At 34.8% G+C, this 13,280-nt stretch overlaps 1 protein-coding gene across 1 annotated transcript in view; it reads left to right on the forward strand.

Moving 5' to 3' along the window:
* PCDH15 (protocadherin related 15) overlaps positions 1-13,280 on the forward strand; it is a 1,158,626-nt gene that overhangs the window by 566,785 nt on the left and 578,561 nt on the right. Inside the window, exons 12-14 of the mRNA XM_007944018.2 lie at positions 137-157; positions 5,779-5,913; positions 7,234-7,383. Of these exons, the coding sequence (XP_007942209.1) occupies positions 137-157; positions 5,779-5,913; positions 7,234-7,383 (306 nt within the window). The remainder of the gene's footprint in view (positions 1-136; positions 158-5,778; positions 5,914-7,233; positions 7,384-13,280) is intronic.

Genomic DNA, 13,280 nt, shown 5'->3' on the forward strand with positions numbered 1-13,280 from the left:
ACCTTAGGGAAATTTGCTTGTTTAAATGTATTGCAAAATGGTTTAGTTTTTATTTGCTACCAGTATACATTAGTATACTATATATGTGTTTGTAATCTTGTATTTTCAGTTTTTTTCATGTTTAATTTCCATATAGGTTCCACCTGGTGGTGTTCCTGTAGGTACTAGGTGTTAATGTTGTGATTTGCTGTTTTGTTCATTTCTGTGTTTCATTTTCTAGTTCTTTTTCTTTCCCTCTAAAGAAAGTAAGCCATAATTTCATTATCACTTATGATGATATCTACAATTACTTTAAATGATTGGCTATAGTATTCTGAAATTTAGTAGGAATCAAATTTTATTATAAATGTAAACAAAGGTTACTTAAGTATTAATTTTCTTTTGTCCATGGCATGCTTTAGTAATTCAACATGCTGTTCTTTCCAAACTTAGTGGTGAACCCTTTTGAATAGAATATTTCAGACAGCTGCTACTAATTAATACAAATTGGCAAATGACTTAAAAATAATTTTGTCATTTTCATGTTATGCTTTGTCATTTCTATATATGCATGTAAGTAGGCATACATATATGTATGTACACATATGTATATATGTATATATACGTGCTTGTGTGTGTTTCAGTGTTTTATGTGCATATATATGGGTGTGCATATTGTGTGTGTACCGTCATATATTTATCCCCATTAATGACTCAAAATTGTTTTTAAATTTAAAATACTATCATCTTTGAACATAGTTTTCTATATGATATAATGCTCCTCTATATGATGGCATATTTTGTTTACATTCATTAATTTGTTATCTTTGCTTTTGTATATGTGTTTACTATGCATTTGTTTTTTGTGTGATTTTGAGTGCATATCAAAATTAATTTTACCCTTTCAGAAAATAACAAAATTCAATGAAGTAATACCTTATTTCATTATACAGTATGTATAATTTAGGGTAAAATAAATACTATATTCTCTCAGTGGGAAAAAAAATATGTATTAATCAGCCTTCCATGTACTTATTAATTTAGAACACTAATATTTGTTTTAAGTGACTTTATACATGCAAAGACTACATATAATCTACAATTCCTATTTGAATATTAAGCTAGAGTAATATCTATCCATTTGTATCATAGTCCATCAAAACAAAGAACATGTGATTTTCAGATGGGAGAGTTGTGAAAATATGCACATACTGATTGAATTTGACTTCTTAACTGTAGGAATTGTAAAATTCCAGTATATTTTCAAAACTCAAACTGTAGGTCAGTATGCAGACTGACAAAAGAATAATTTAATTTTGTAAAGGAATTGATAAGACAAAAATATTTGACCTAATATGTAGATTGTTCCTTACTAAATTATGGTATGCCTGAACTTACTGCTTATTAAGTACAGTAGATTCTCTAATTGTAAATACCGGTATGCATTACTTTAACATCCATGATACAGTGTGTGAAATAGGACGTTAAGTGATTTGGATGTTGTGTGAAAACCATATTAAAACCTCATGGGAACCTGCATTCAGTTGTCCTCATAGCCATCCTGCTGCTGATAGAGCTGGTGGTAGAGACCAGAGGAGGAATGGGCAAGAGGAACAGGTGGTGACAGCAGCAGTAGGTGACGGGCAGCTGTCAAAGCAGAGCAAATGGGGAGAGAGCAGAACATTCCCAGCCCCACACTATTCCACCTGCCTTACCCAAAGCCATGTCTTCTACCTCACTTGCCTGTGTCCCACCCCATAGTCCAGGGCTGCAAGAGTCTGGGCTTGGTTCTTTAAAACCATTTAAAACCCAAACCAAACTCACTGTCTTGGAGTCAGATCTGACTTATAGTGACCCCTCTTTGGTTTCCAAGGCAGTATCATTATGGAAGTAGATAGCCCAACCTTTCTTCTGAAGAGTGGCTGGCGGATTTGAACCACCAGCCTTCTGGTTAGCAGTCAAGTGCCTTAGGCACTACACCACCAGAGCTCCCTTAAAACCGTATTTGGTCATATTAGGTCAAATATTTTTGTCTTATCAATTCCTTTACAAAATTAAATTCTTCTTTTGTCAGTCTGCATACTGAACTACAGTTTGGGTTTCAAACATAATAAACAAAGGGAGAATTGCTTTCTCTTTTTAAAATAATAACATCTTTACTGGACGGTGGCTGTGTATGCAGTTGGACTTTGCTCCAACAGACATTAAGTGATGCTCACCTCTACTTCCAATCAAAACAAGGTTTTTTTGATATCAGAATGTATCCATTGAAACTTGATGTGGATACAACATGAAATATTCAAAAAATTAATAAAAATTATATGATGTTCTTTGCAAAATCATAATGTGTCACACCTAAAGCTAGTATTATCCTTCCAAATTCTCCTGAAGGATAATTGGCTTAATATTTTCAAATCTGCATTATTAAATTCTTGTATTTAAAGAAATACCAGGATATATACCAATAATACCTATGTATGCTATATATTCACACAAAAAGTTTACTAACTCAAAAATACACAAATTTCAAGAAGAGTTATATTTTAATCCAATTAATCATGCAAGCCAAATTATAGTGAACTATAATATGCCAAGAACAGTGCTAACTGAATGTATTACATTATCTCCTTACTTAAAACACATAGTCTGCAATTCTGGCAAGGACGTTTTTTGTTTTTGTTTTTTCTAGCTTGTTATCATAAAAGTATTCAAGAAGTTAAATTATCAAGAGTTTTTAAATAAATCTGGTTATCAAGCAGGAGGGAATCTGTTTATAGAGTCCTGATATGTATACCATTTTTCAGATGGGAAGCATTTCACAGTGAAAATCTTGTTTTCTAAAACTGGTGAAGTGAAACAGCAGCATGTTGTATATACACTGGTATACAATCTCATACTCATTACAGTACTGAGTGTCATAATACATGACAAATGAAAATGCTCAAAAACATGTGGTGAGTATATAGATGAATACACTTAACAAATTTACCTACAGAAGCTACAATTGAGTGGAAGAAAATAAATAGATAAAAAATAATAGTAATTATTGTTATTACTTACAATTAATGCCTTAAGGTGTAGAGGATGACTGAAGGGTTTGATAAAAAGAGAAGTAAATGTTTGCTAAGCCAGTCATACAGCAAAACTTTCACATCTTAGATTAGTTGGCCAAAAGTTATGAGTAAAAGAACTTGTGTTTGATGACACAATTTCTACTAGATTGTTCCTTACTAAAGTATGGTAAGCCTGGACTTACAGCTGATTAAGAACAGTATATTCTCTAATTGTAAGTACAGGTATATATTACTTAACATACTTTAAAATATGATTTTAGAAGAGTAGTTATTAGTCAAAAGGAAGGATATAAACCAAAAAAACAAACTCATTGCTGTAGAGTTGATTTGACTCATAATGACCCCTCCTTGGGTTTCTGAGGTGGTATCTCTTGTCCAATCTTCCTTCCAAGCAGTACCTAGCGGGTTTTAACCTTCAGCCTTCTGGTTAGCAGTCAAATGCCTCAGGCTCATACTCAGTTTTTTAAGTGGGAACTCAAATTAACATTTCTTATCATCTCTGAACTAATTAACTTTTTTCACAAAGAGCTCTAAGATATAACAAAATAGCAAGAATCTTAAATAAGATAAGGTTCAAAATAGGTTGTCATATGTACTTTATAATTTCCTTTTATGAATAAATAATTTCATTTCTTTACTGGAAAACATATTTGATTAATCAAAGTACCTCATTTTGTGGCCATGATAAGTAATTGAATTCAGGATGTCTAAAAAAAAACACTAAAGTGTCTGTTTAAAAATATCTGAGTGTAAAGTCTCTTAATTATGTAGATATCTTAATATCTTTTATAATTTTATAATAAATGACAACTATTATGTATATCATTAATTTGTTTTATTGCTCTAAAGTAAAAGCAGCACAGTGACCTTAAATCAAACTCATGGACATAGAAACTACCACAAAATGAAATATTACAAATAATTAACTGGTTTCAGGTAAAATTGAAAACATTAAAAGCTATATGAAATATACAGATATTGCAAATTTTTAAAGATTTTTTCCTATTTCATAAACTAAATTTTTTTTATAGGTCAGTATTTTGTGGTTCAAATTGTGCTCACTTTTTTTGTAGTAGTGTGCATTTCAACTTTCTCACTTGGATGTAGACTATTTTTAAACATGGTTCTCTTTTTGTTGAATTAACAAGTGTGTAACAATCCACTAGTGTCTGCTCAGCTCTGAGCCTTTAATACCAGAGTTACAATAGCATTTTATGATACTAAATCATATTTCACAGCATGCTATCATATATTTTTGAAGATGCCACGAGTGCCTTTTTCAACTATCAAAGTATTATTTTTATTTATATAAAAATATTTACCTCCCTTTTGCTATTTTTTACCACCTTTCTGATAGTCTAAACCCCACCCACTTAAAATAAAAAAAAAAAAAAATTAAAGAAACCATTGCCGTTCAGTTGATTCCAACTCATTGTGACACTGTAGGACAGTGTATAACTGTCCTGTTGGGAGCTCTGGTAGCGTAGTGCCTAAAACGCTTGACTACTAACCAGAAGGCTGGAGGGATTGAACCGTCAGCCACTCCTCGGAAGGAAGATGGGGCAATCTACTTCCGTAGTGACACTGCCTCAGAAACCCAAGGAGGGGTTGCTATGAGTGGGGTCCAATTCGACAGCACATAACAACAACAATAGGGTTTTCAAAGCTGTAATCTTTACCTCATGCCTCATCTTTTTTCATGGAGAAAGCGACTGATAGGTTCAAATCACTGACCTTTTGGTTAATAGCTGAGTGCACAACCTCTGAACCACCAGGACTTCTGCTGATAGTCTACTATCCCTAAATCTCGCCCCCTTTGTTTGCCGGAGCTGCTGTCCTGTTCCACTATAGAGACACCAATGCAGGCCTCCCCATGTTATATTTTTGTTGTTTTTTTAGAATTGCAGAGATTAACGTCCTGTGGTTATAGGAAAGAGTGAATTGCTTATTGCATGCATCTGAACACTGCAATCTTTATCTTTCAGAGTTGGCAATAAAATTGTGAAGGTTTTCCCATGCTAAGTTGTTTACTTCTCTATCACCTCCCACTTCAAATATATGTTATTTTTTTCTAGAATCTTAGCAGGCACATGTGGAAGATTTGTATATTTTGTATCTAATCATCTAAAATATAGCAATTAAAATAAATATTAGGCCTCCCTTTGGAGAATCTTTACAGCATTAAAAGAAGAAATGACAAGCATGATATTTATAGCTAATGAATAATACATAACCAAATTTATTTCTATTTTACAGCATAAGTGAGAATAGGATAGTAATATACTGGTGTGCCTTTTATTGCTACAAATGAAGTGATTATAAAGTCTACAGCTAAAATTCTGTATTCCAGTTTCCTTTTCTTGATTTATTTATTGTTTCTCAAACCTGAAGAAGTTCTGGAAAATATTATTAGTAAATAATCAGTAAAAATATATTCAATGAGATTTGCTATTCAATCTTTCTATTATTTTCACTTTTGTCCACATTGATTATAACTAGTACTTATTTCATCCTTCTGTTTTTGAAAAAATTGATTATAGTCTATTTGGATAGATTTTGGAGTTATATCTAGTCAAAGCTCTCCTTTTTTTTAAGGAAATTCTTATTACCGTTATATACATATATTTTTCTGTAATAAATTAATAAATAAATTCCTAGCACAGGGACTAATAGCTGTGTTCTTTATTTACCATTTTAAATGATGCTTTGTTTTGCTTCTTTAAAGACGAAAGACCCAGAGGTTCACCTTTTTTTGAATGATTACACATCTGTCTTCACCGTCACACAGACTGGCATCACTCGCTACCTCACCTTACTTCAACCAGTGGACAGGGAAGAACAGCAAACTTATACCTTTTCGGTAAAAAGCTTTTGTATTTGTGTGTATACCTGAAAGAGATGTTTGTTTGAAACTGAAAGGTCAGTGATTTCAGAGGAAGAATGTAATGTTTTCAAGTAGCACCAGAGTGACTATCAACCACAAAAATTCTTCACATGCATTTCTCCTTTTCTGTTTATGTGTATACAAAAGGATTCTTGTTCTTTCCTAGAGCAGAACAATAATCTTTAGATTAGAAGGAAGAAAATGGGAATTTGAACTGTCAACATACATTCATCATTGACTTGTACTGTGATATTACAAACATGAATTCATGAGTAAAGAACCATATCTTAGCCTTTCTCCTTCTTATTTTTGTTGTTGCATTTTTAATTTTGGCATAAGGTTAGGTCACTGATTCTTAATTGAGATGATTTTCTTATCTGGGAACATTTAATAATTTCTAAAGACATTTTTTGTTTTTACAATGGGAAGGAGGTGCTACCCATATCTTGTGTGTAGACGCCAGAGAGCTACCAAGCAGCTTACAATGCACAGGTTAGCTCCCTACAACAAAGAATTATTAAGCACAAAATGACAATATATGGAGTTTGAGAAATCCTATGTTAGGCTAATCAAAGGAAGAAAAAAATGAAAATTTATTTCTATAACTGTAACTAGTTATCATGAAAAAATATGATATGTAACTATTTATAAATATATATTTTTCCAACCTAACAGTTAAAAGTTAGATACAAACTGGGTTTCAGAAATCAGCCGGAGGAAGAGTTGTTGAACAAGAACAGTGGTGGTGTAGACCTGGTTTTGCTCTTCAGGCCTTATTAAAATGTTGACAATATGATTAAGGTATCACAATTAATGTCAATAAGTTCTTTAAAAATTGCCATTTTTTTTAAATTGCTAGATTAACGGACTTCTGCTTTCTTGGCTGATAGAAGTATGTTGACTGAAGAAGCAACAGCATATTGTGTATAAAATATCTATAAATGAAAGGTTTTTTCAATTTTTGTTTTCACAATCAAATAATAGATAATTCTTAAGAAGCAGCTATGTTATACGCCCACTTTCAGCCTTGAAGACATTATGGATATCTACTTATTTAAAATGTGATTGAAATTGAATATATGGAAAGTAAGACAGAATATTCAAATTTGCTTCCTAGCACATTAAAACATTTTGGTTATATCATTTATTATAATTTTATTTCTTCCTTTTATTGACAAAACCTGCTAGCCTTCTTCTTAGTCTATTAATCACATAGAAGAAACTTCATAAATTTTAAGAGTGAATTTTGTACTGTTTACATGCATGACTTCTCTATTGAGTTTTTTTCTCCCAAAGATAACAGCATTTGATGGTGTACAAGAAAGTGAACCAGTTATCGTCAATATTCGAGTGATGGATGCAAATGACAACACTCCAACTTTTCCTGAAATATCCTATGATGTCTATGTTTACACAGACATGAACCCTGGGGACAGTGTCATACAGGTAACTGCCCATATAATCTGAAGATATATTCAAAGGATGTGTTTTTATCGTCATTACACAATGTACTTCTTCTTCTTTTATTTTTATTGTGATTTGGGTGAAAGTTTACAGAGACAATTTACTTTCCATACAGCAGTTCACATACACTTTGTCTCTTGACATTGACTACAATTTACCAGAATGCAACAGCTCCCCTCCTACTTCCTTCCCATTGTTACCTCTTCCCTGTGTCCTTCCCTCCCATGCACTGCTATCCTTTGAGCTGTTGCCCTGTGCATACATAGCCTTTCTATTCTCCCATGATTGATTTTTCCAAGGATTGTATCTACCTAATGTAAATATGCACCTCATATGCCTGTCTTTTGTTTGACTGGAAGCTATAGGAGTGGGTTCAATTCCAGACCTGAAGAACAACTAGGGGCCATAGTCTCAGTGGTTCCATCAGGCTCTATCAGACCAGCAAAACTGGTCCCTTTTTTTTTTAATTGATTTTGAGTTTTGTTACACATTGTTTTCCCACTCTATCTAGGATCTCCTACATAGGTCCCCCATTGAGTGGTTGACAGTGGTAGCTGGGCACCATCTAGTTTCTCTGGTCTCATAGTCATATAGGCTGAGGATTACATGGTGTATCAGTTGCTTGGACTAATAGTTTCCATGAATCTTTGGTTTTCTTCATTCTTCTTTGCTCTGGATGAGGAGAGACCCATCATTATTCACCTACATGTCTGCTTCAAGCTTTTAAGCTCCCAGTCTCTACTTCCCAAAGTAAGATGTGGAACAATGTCTTACATTACACAATGTGCTTCTTAAGAAATGAAAACTAATCTCAAACTTACATAACATTATTTAGCTTAAAACAATTTAAAGTGCATGAGCTCTGATGCTTAATCAGAGCTGTTTAATCACTTAAACAACTAGTGATTGTAAACAAAGCTATTTGGTTTGTTTATACTAGATTTTTATTAAATGAATATACTGAAGTTTCATGTATTATACATGCAGTTTAAAACTTCAAATTGCTTTACATTGTTTTAGAAATAAGAAGCCCTGGTGGCACAATGGTTAAGAGCTTAGCTGCTGACCAAAAGCTGGCAGTTTGAACCCACCAGTTATTCCAGAGAGAAAGATGTGATAGTCTGCCTCCATAAAGACTTTTGTTGTTCTTAGGTGATATTGACTCGATTCCAACTCATAGCGACACTATGTACAACAGAATCCAACACTGCTCAATCTTGAGCCATCCTCACAATCCTTGCAATGCTTAATAAAGTCCATGGTTGCAGCCACTGTGTCAATCCATTTCCTTGAGGGTCTTCCCCTTTTTCTCTGACCTCCACTTTACCAAGCATGATATCCTTCTCCAGGGATAGATCTTTTCTAAACACATGACCAAAGTAGGTAAGATGAATTCTGGCCATTGCCACATCTAAGGAGCATTCCATCTGGCCTTCTTCCAGGATAGAAATGAAATCCTATAGGGCAGTTCTGCTCTGTTTATAGTCTCTGTGAGTCTGAATCAACTTGACAGCAATGAGGGGAATGTAGAAATGGACGAAATTTCTCCTGGAAGTAAATGCAAAGAGCTACATTAATAAATTTGCAGGCAATCCTGCTGGACATTGGTTACCTGGATGGAAAAAAAAAAAAAAAGGATCATAATAGCAGAGAGAATTTAGATTAGATGTTAAATACTACCTATGAAAATAGCGAAGGTTGGCAAAATAGTTATCCTTCATTCATCTTAATTTTACAATTAAATGTACAGTTTTCATTTAAATAAATAGCAAAATATTTTGAAAATATTCTGAGTTTAAATTGTAAAGAAGTAAGAATATTCTTCCTTGAAGATTTTCAGTAATGACTGACTGCAGTACTTTTTAAACTGCCTGTGCATTGACAGTTCTGAGGAATTGTTTAGAAATACAGATCACCACAATTTGCTTCTGTTTTTCTGAATCAGAATCCCCATAAGTAATGTGTAGATAATTGATATTAAGAACCTGTCACCAAGGGTTTCAAGTGCCTAGCCGTGGGTATTTGATACAAATTTTCTTCTAATCCTGAGACTCAAAGTCAGTAGCTTTAAGTTACTTTCAGGCCAGGAGGTCATGATTCTATACATGTTTTAAAATATTTGAATGACTCTAAATTGTTACTGAATTTTATTTCTATATACAAATACTATTATTAAATATATAGTTCAAAGTATGAAAAAAAGCAGTCCAGATATGTCAGCATGTACTTAAGTCTTCCGCTGTTGTCCTTCCTTTTCTCTCCAGCTTCACCTTTAGCCCTTCCTCCTTTTCCTTAAGCTTTAGCCCAGCTGAGCTACCTCCAGCTACCTGACTATATCTTACTGCTTCTCATTCTCCTGTACTGTTTTCTTTGTCTCCATGTCCTTTGCTTCTATTTTATGGTTGGTTATTTCTTATCCTGAAGATTCTTTTCCTTCTAAGAAAGCATTCCTTAGTAATTCTCCATTGGTAATTAGAACCTCTGGTAGCATAGTGTCTAAGGCACTTGACTGCTAACCAGAAGGCTGGCAGTTCAGACCCACCAGCCACTCCTCAGAAGGAAGATGGGACAATCTACTTTCAAAGTGATACTGCCTGGAAACCCAAGGAGGGGTCGCTATGAGTCGGGTCCGACTTGAGGACGTAACAACAACAGCAACAACAGTTCAAACCTACCCAGCAGCTCTGTGAGAGAGTCCTGGTGACCTGCTCCTGTAAAGATTACAGCCTAGGAAACCTTATGAGGCAGTTCTACTCTCCCCCAAAACAACAGTTCTTTGTCGTTCTTCCTTAGTGATTCTTGTTCTTGCAAACTATAAGCATAGTGCCTAAGGCACTTGACTGCTAACCAGAAGGCTGGAGGTTCAAACCCACCAGCCACTCTTCAGAAGGAAGATGGGGCAATCTACTTCTGTAGTGATACTGCCATGGAAACCCAAGGAGGGGTCGCTATGAGTTGGGGCTGACTCGACGGCACATAACAACAACAACAAGAAACAAAGTGGTTTGTACCCATGGTATGTTTTCATGTATGTATAAGAAAAAATAGTTAACAGTAGTAGAGCCCTGCCTCACAGCCTTTGTGTAATCTAGTATCTCTACCTACAGCACTCCTGTTCTCCAAATCTTTACAAACACTTTCATCGTACAGGACCTAGCACAAATCATGTCCTCAGAAAAGCTTTCCTAACAGTTCAGTGTCAATACCTTTCCCCTTCTTTCCTTGCACCACACTCACTCATACATTCTTTCTCTATGACGTCACCCTCTCTCATTATGATCATAGCCATTTATAACCATCTCAGGTAATCTTCTACCTATATTTTTTAGTTTTATTTTCTTCTTTTTTCTATCCCAGACAAAAAACTCCAGAGATCAGTGACTCTTTCTTATTCTCTACTATAATGTCAGCACATGTCTGCATATTAGCTATAAAATAAATATTTATCCAAAGTTTGCCTTGTTACCAAATTTGTGTGATTTAATAGTTCATAGATATTAGAACTATTTTAATGATCTCTATTTTGAAGAAGCCTTGGTGGTGCAGGGGTTAAGGGCTTGACTGCTAACTGAAACATCAGGGGTTCACATCCAGTAGCTGTTCTGCAGGAGAAAGAAGTGGCAGTCTGCTGCCATAAAGATTACGCTTTGGAAATCCTATAGGTCAGTTCCCCTCTGTTGCATAGGGTTGCTATAAGGCAGAATTGACTTGATAGCAATGAGTTTGATTTTTGGTTTATCTCTTATTTTACTAATTGGATTAGGATATGCTTTTTTGAATTATACTGAAGAGGTGATATTTTAGCTTGTGTTCTTGGATTCCACCTGAATGTGCATCCTATGTGTGAAAATCCTCTGTTGCATATGTATTAATGGGGAAAATGTTGCCAATTGCCACAATAAATTTTATTCAGATCATAGTTATGGTGCTTGTCACTTTGCTGAATTCATCTTTTTGCCCACTTGTATTGAGGGTGGAAGGTCACTAGTTTACTTTTGTATGCAAAACACAGGTATCTATAGTACCTGGCATATTACAGAGCCTTAATATAGCACATGCTTAATAAATGTTTAATTGCCAATAGAAGAAATGAAGGACTGAAGAATGAGTGTATGAAGATATGAATGAATGAGAATATATTGACTTTCATTGCTAGTTCATTGGATAGGCCAAGAAAGCTATGTTTTTCATTCTTGAGGTAATCTTTCATAGGGAGCAAAATTATGGTTTATACAGATAAAGGAAAGAATAAGTATTATAATTTTCTTGTTCAATTAGACCTGATTCTCATCTTTATAACGACATAACTGGAAATAAAAGTAAGCTTATACAGAAAAAAAGCCAGCAGGGAACTGGAAAGTGTAACTATGAAAACAATTGCAATTATGTGGTAGAACTGTATCTCAAAAAATGTTTACCTTAAGGGGTCACAAGCTTATTTCTGACATTTGAAAGCAACAAAAGTTAATTTCCCTTATGTATCTCTTTATAAAACAGATCCTTTCTTGCTCTCAAAAATTTATGTTTTATATATCCTGCTGAACTATGCATATCATGAAGATAGATTGTTCTTTATGTCTGTATACTTCTAATTCTTTTTAATTATTTAAAAGCCAAGAAATGAAGCTTTATAATTAGTATTTTTAATGTTATTCTTGGCATGTGGTAAAGAAGTGGTATGCAGTTAAAACATCTGTCAAGAGCCTAGAAATAAAAAGAGTTAGATTTCCCATTAAGAGATAAACTTTAAAACAAAGCAAAATAATTTAGAAAAATGATATGGAAATGCCCTTTACGGCTCACACAATTGGTTCCTACGCTCCACCTACTACCCACCCATCAGCAATCCTACCCTTTCCAGTAAACTCAACAGAAGATCTATCAGGTTATTTTTGGTCAATAATCTAATGCCAAAAAGATTGAAAGTGTTAAAAAAAAGATGACAGTGAGGACTTTTCAGAAAAGAGGCTTGAATAGTAGATTTTAAATATAATTTCCAGTGCAATAATGAGACTATTTTGGTCTAATGTAAGTTAACACTTAAATTATTTTTACACAAATAACACATGCACTATAGGCTTTTTGCATACTGTGCAATCCCTGTGCATTTTTTTTTTTTTTCATAAGTTCACTATACCAGTATTTTTTGCATGGTGATAACTGTCAGTTTCAATTTCTTTCTTTTTTTTTTTTTTTTTTTGCCCAATGGATTTAATGTCAAGTCTTCATCTTGCTGCCTATTGATGCAGAGGTTTAGTTCCCAGCAGCAGACCCTGACCAGCCTACCCTCAAATTTCTAGAGCAGCCTCCACCTGGCAGGATTCTTTCCTACTCTGGAAAATACTTCCTCCAATGCAGGAAGAAATCATGTTTATTTCTGCCCTGGAAATAGCACTTGTCAGGGCAGCTGGCCCCAGTCCAGATGGTACAGGGGTCTATAAACCACAGGCCAGAAGGGCCACTCAGTTGGGCAAGACCACCTTGCCATGGCTGCACCCATTTGGTTCTGCTATCTGGCTGCTTAAGTAGGCCTTTTGAGTATCTCACTCATGCAGATGCCATGGTATTTGTACAAGAGCAGAGGGGTCATGGGTCTGTCACTCGGATGAGATGGGTCCAACTGGCTGGGGACACCACAGGGCCAGGGCACCCCATGTCCCTACCTCCATTATTCTGCCACCCAGCTTCATGTGGAGTCAGCACTGCAGGACCTGGATGCATGTGGGACCATGCACAGGACTAACCAGTACTCAGACTGTAGCAATCTTCCCCTCTGCCTGAGCCTCCGCTAAACTTGGGCATGACATAGCTGGGGGTAATCCACTACAAGTAACTCCACTGCTTTTAGGCCCAACTGTGAATGGCCCCAGAAAAAATGT

Source organism: Orycteropus afer, unplaced genomic scaffold (genome assembly GCF_000298275.1).
Source record: "Orycteropus afer afer isolate SDZICR_OR568_19922 unplaced genomic scaffold, OryAfe1.0 scaffold00118, whole genome shotgun sequence".
Taxonomy (NCBI): Eukaryota; Metazoa; Chordata; class Mammalia; order Tubulidentata; family Orycteropodidae; genus Orycteropus; species Orycteropus afer.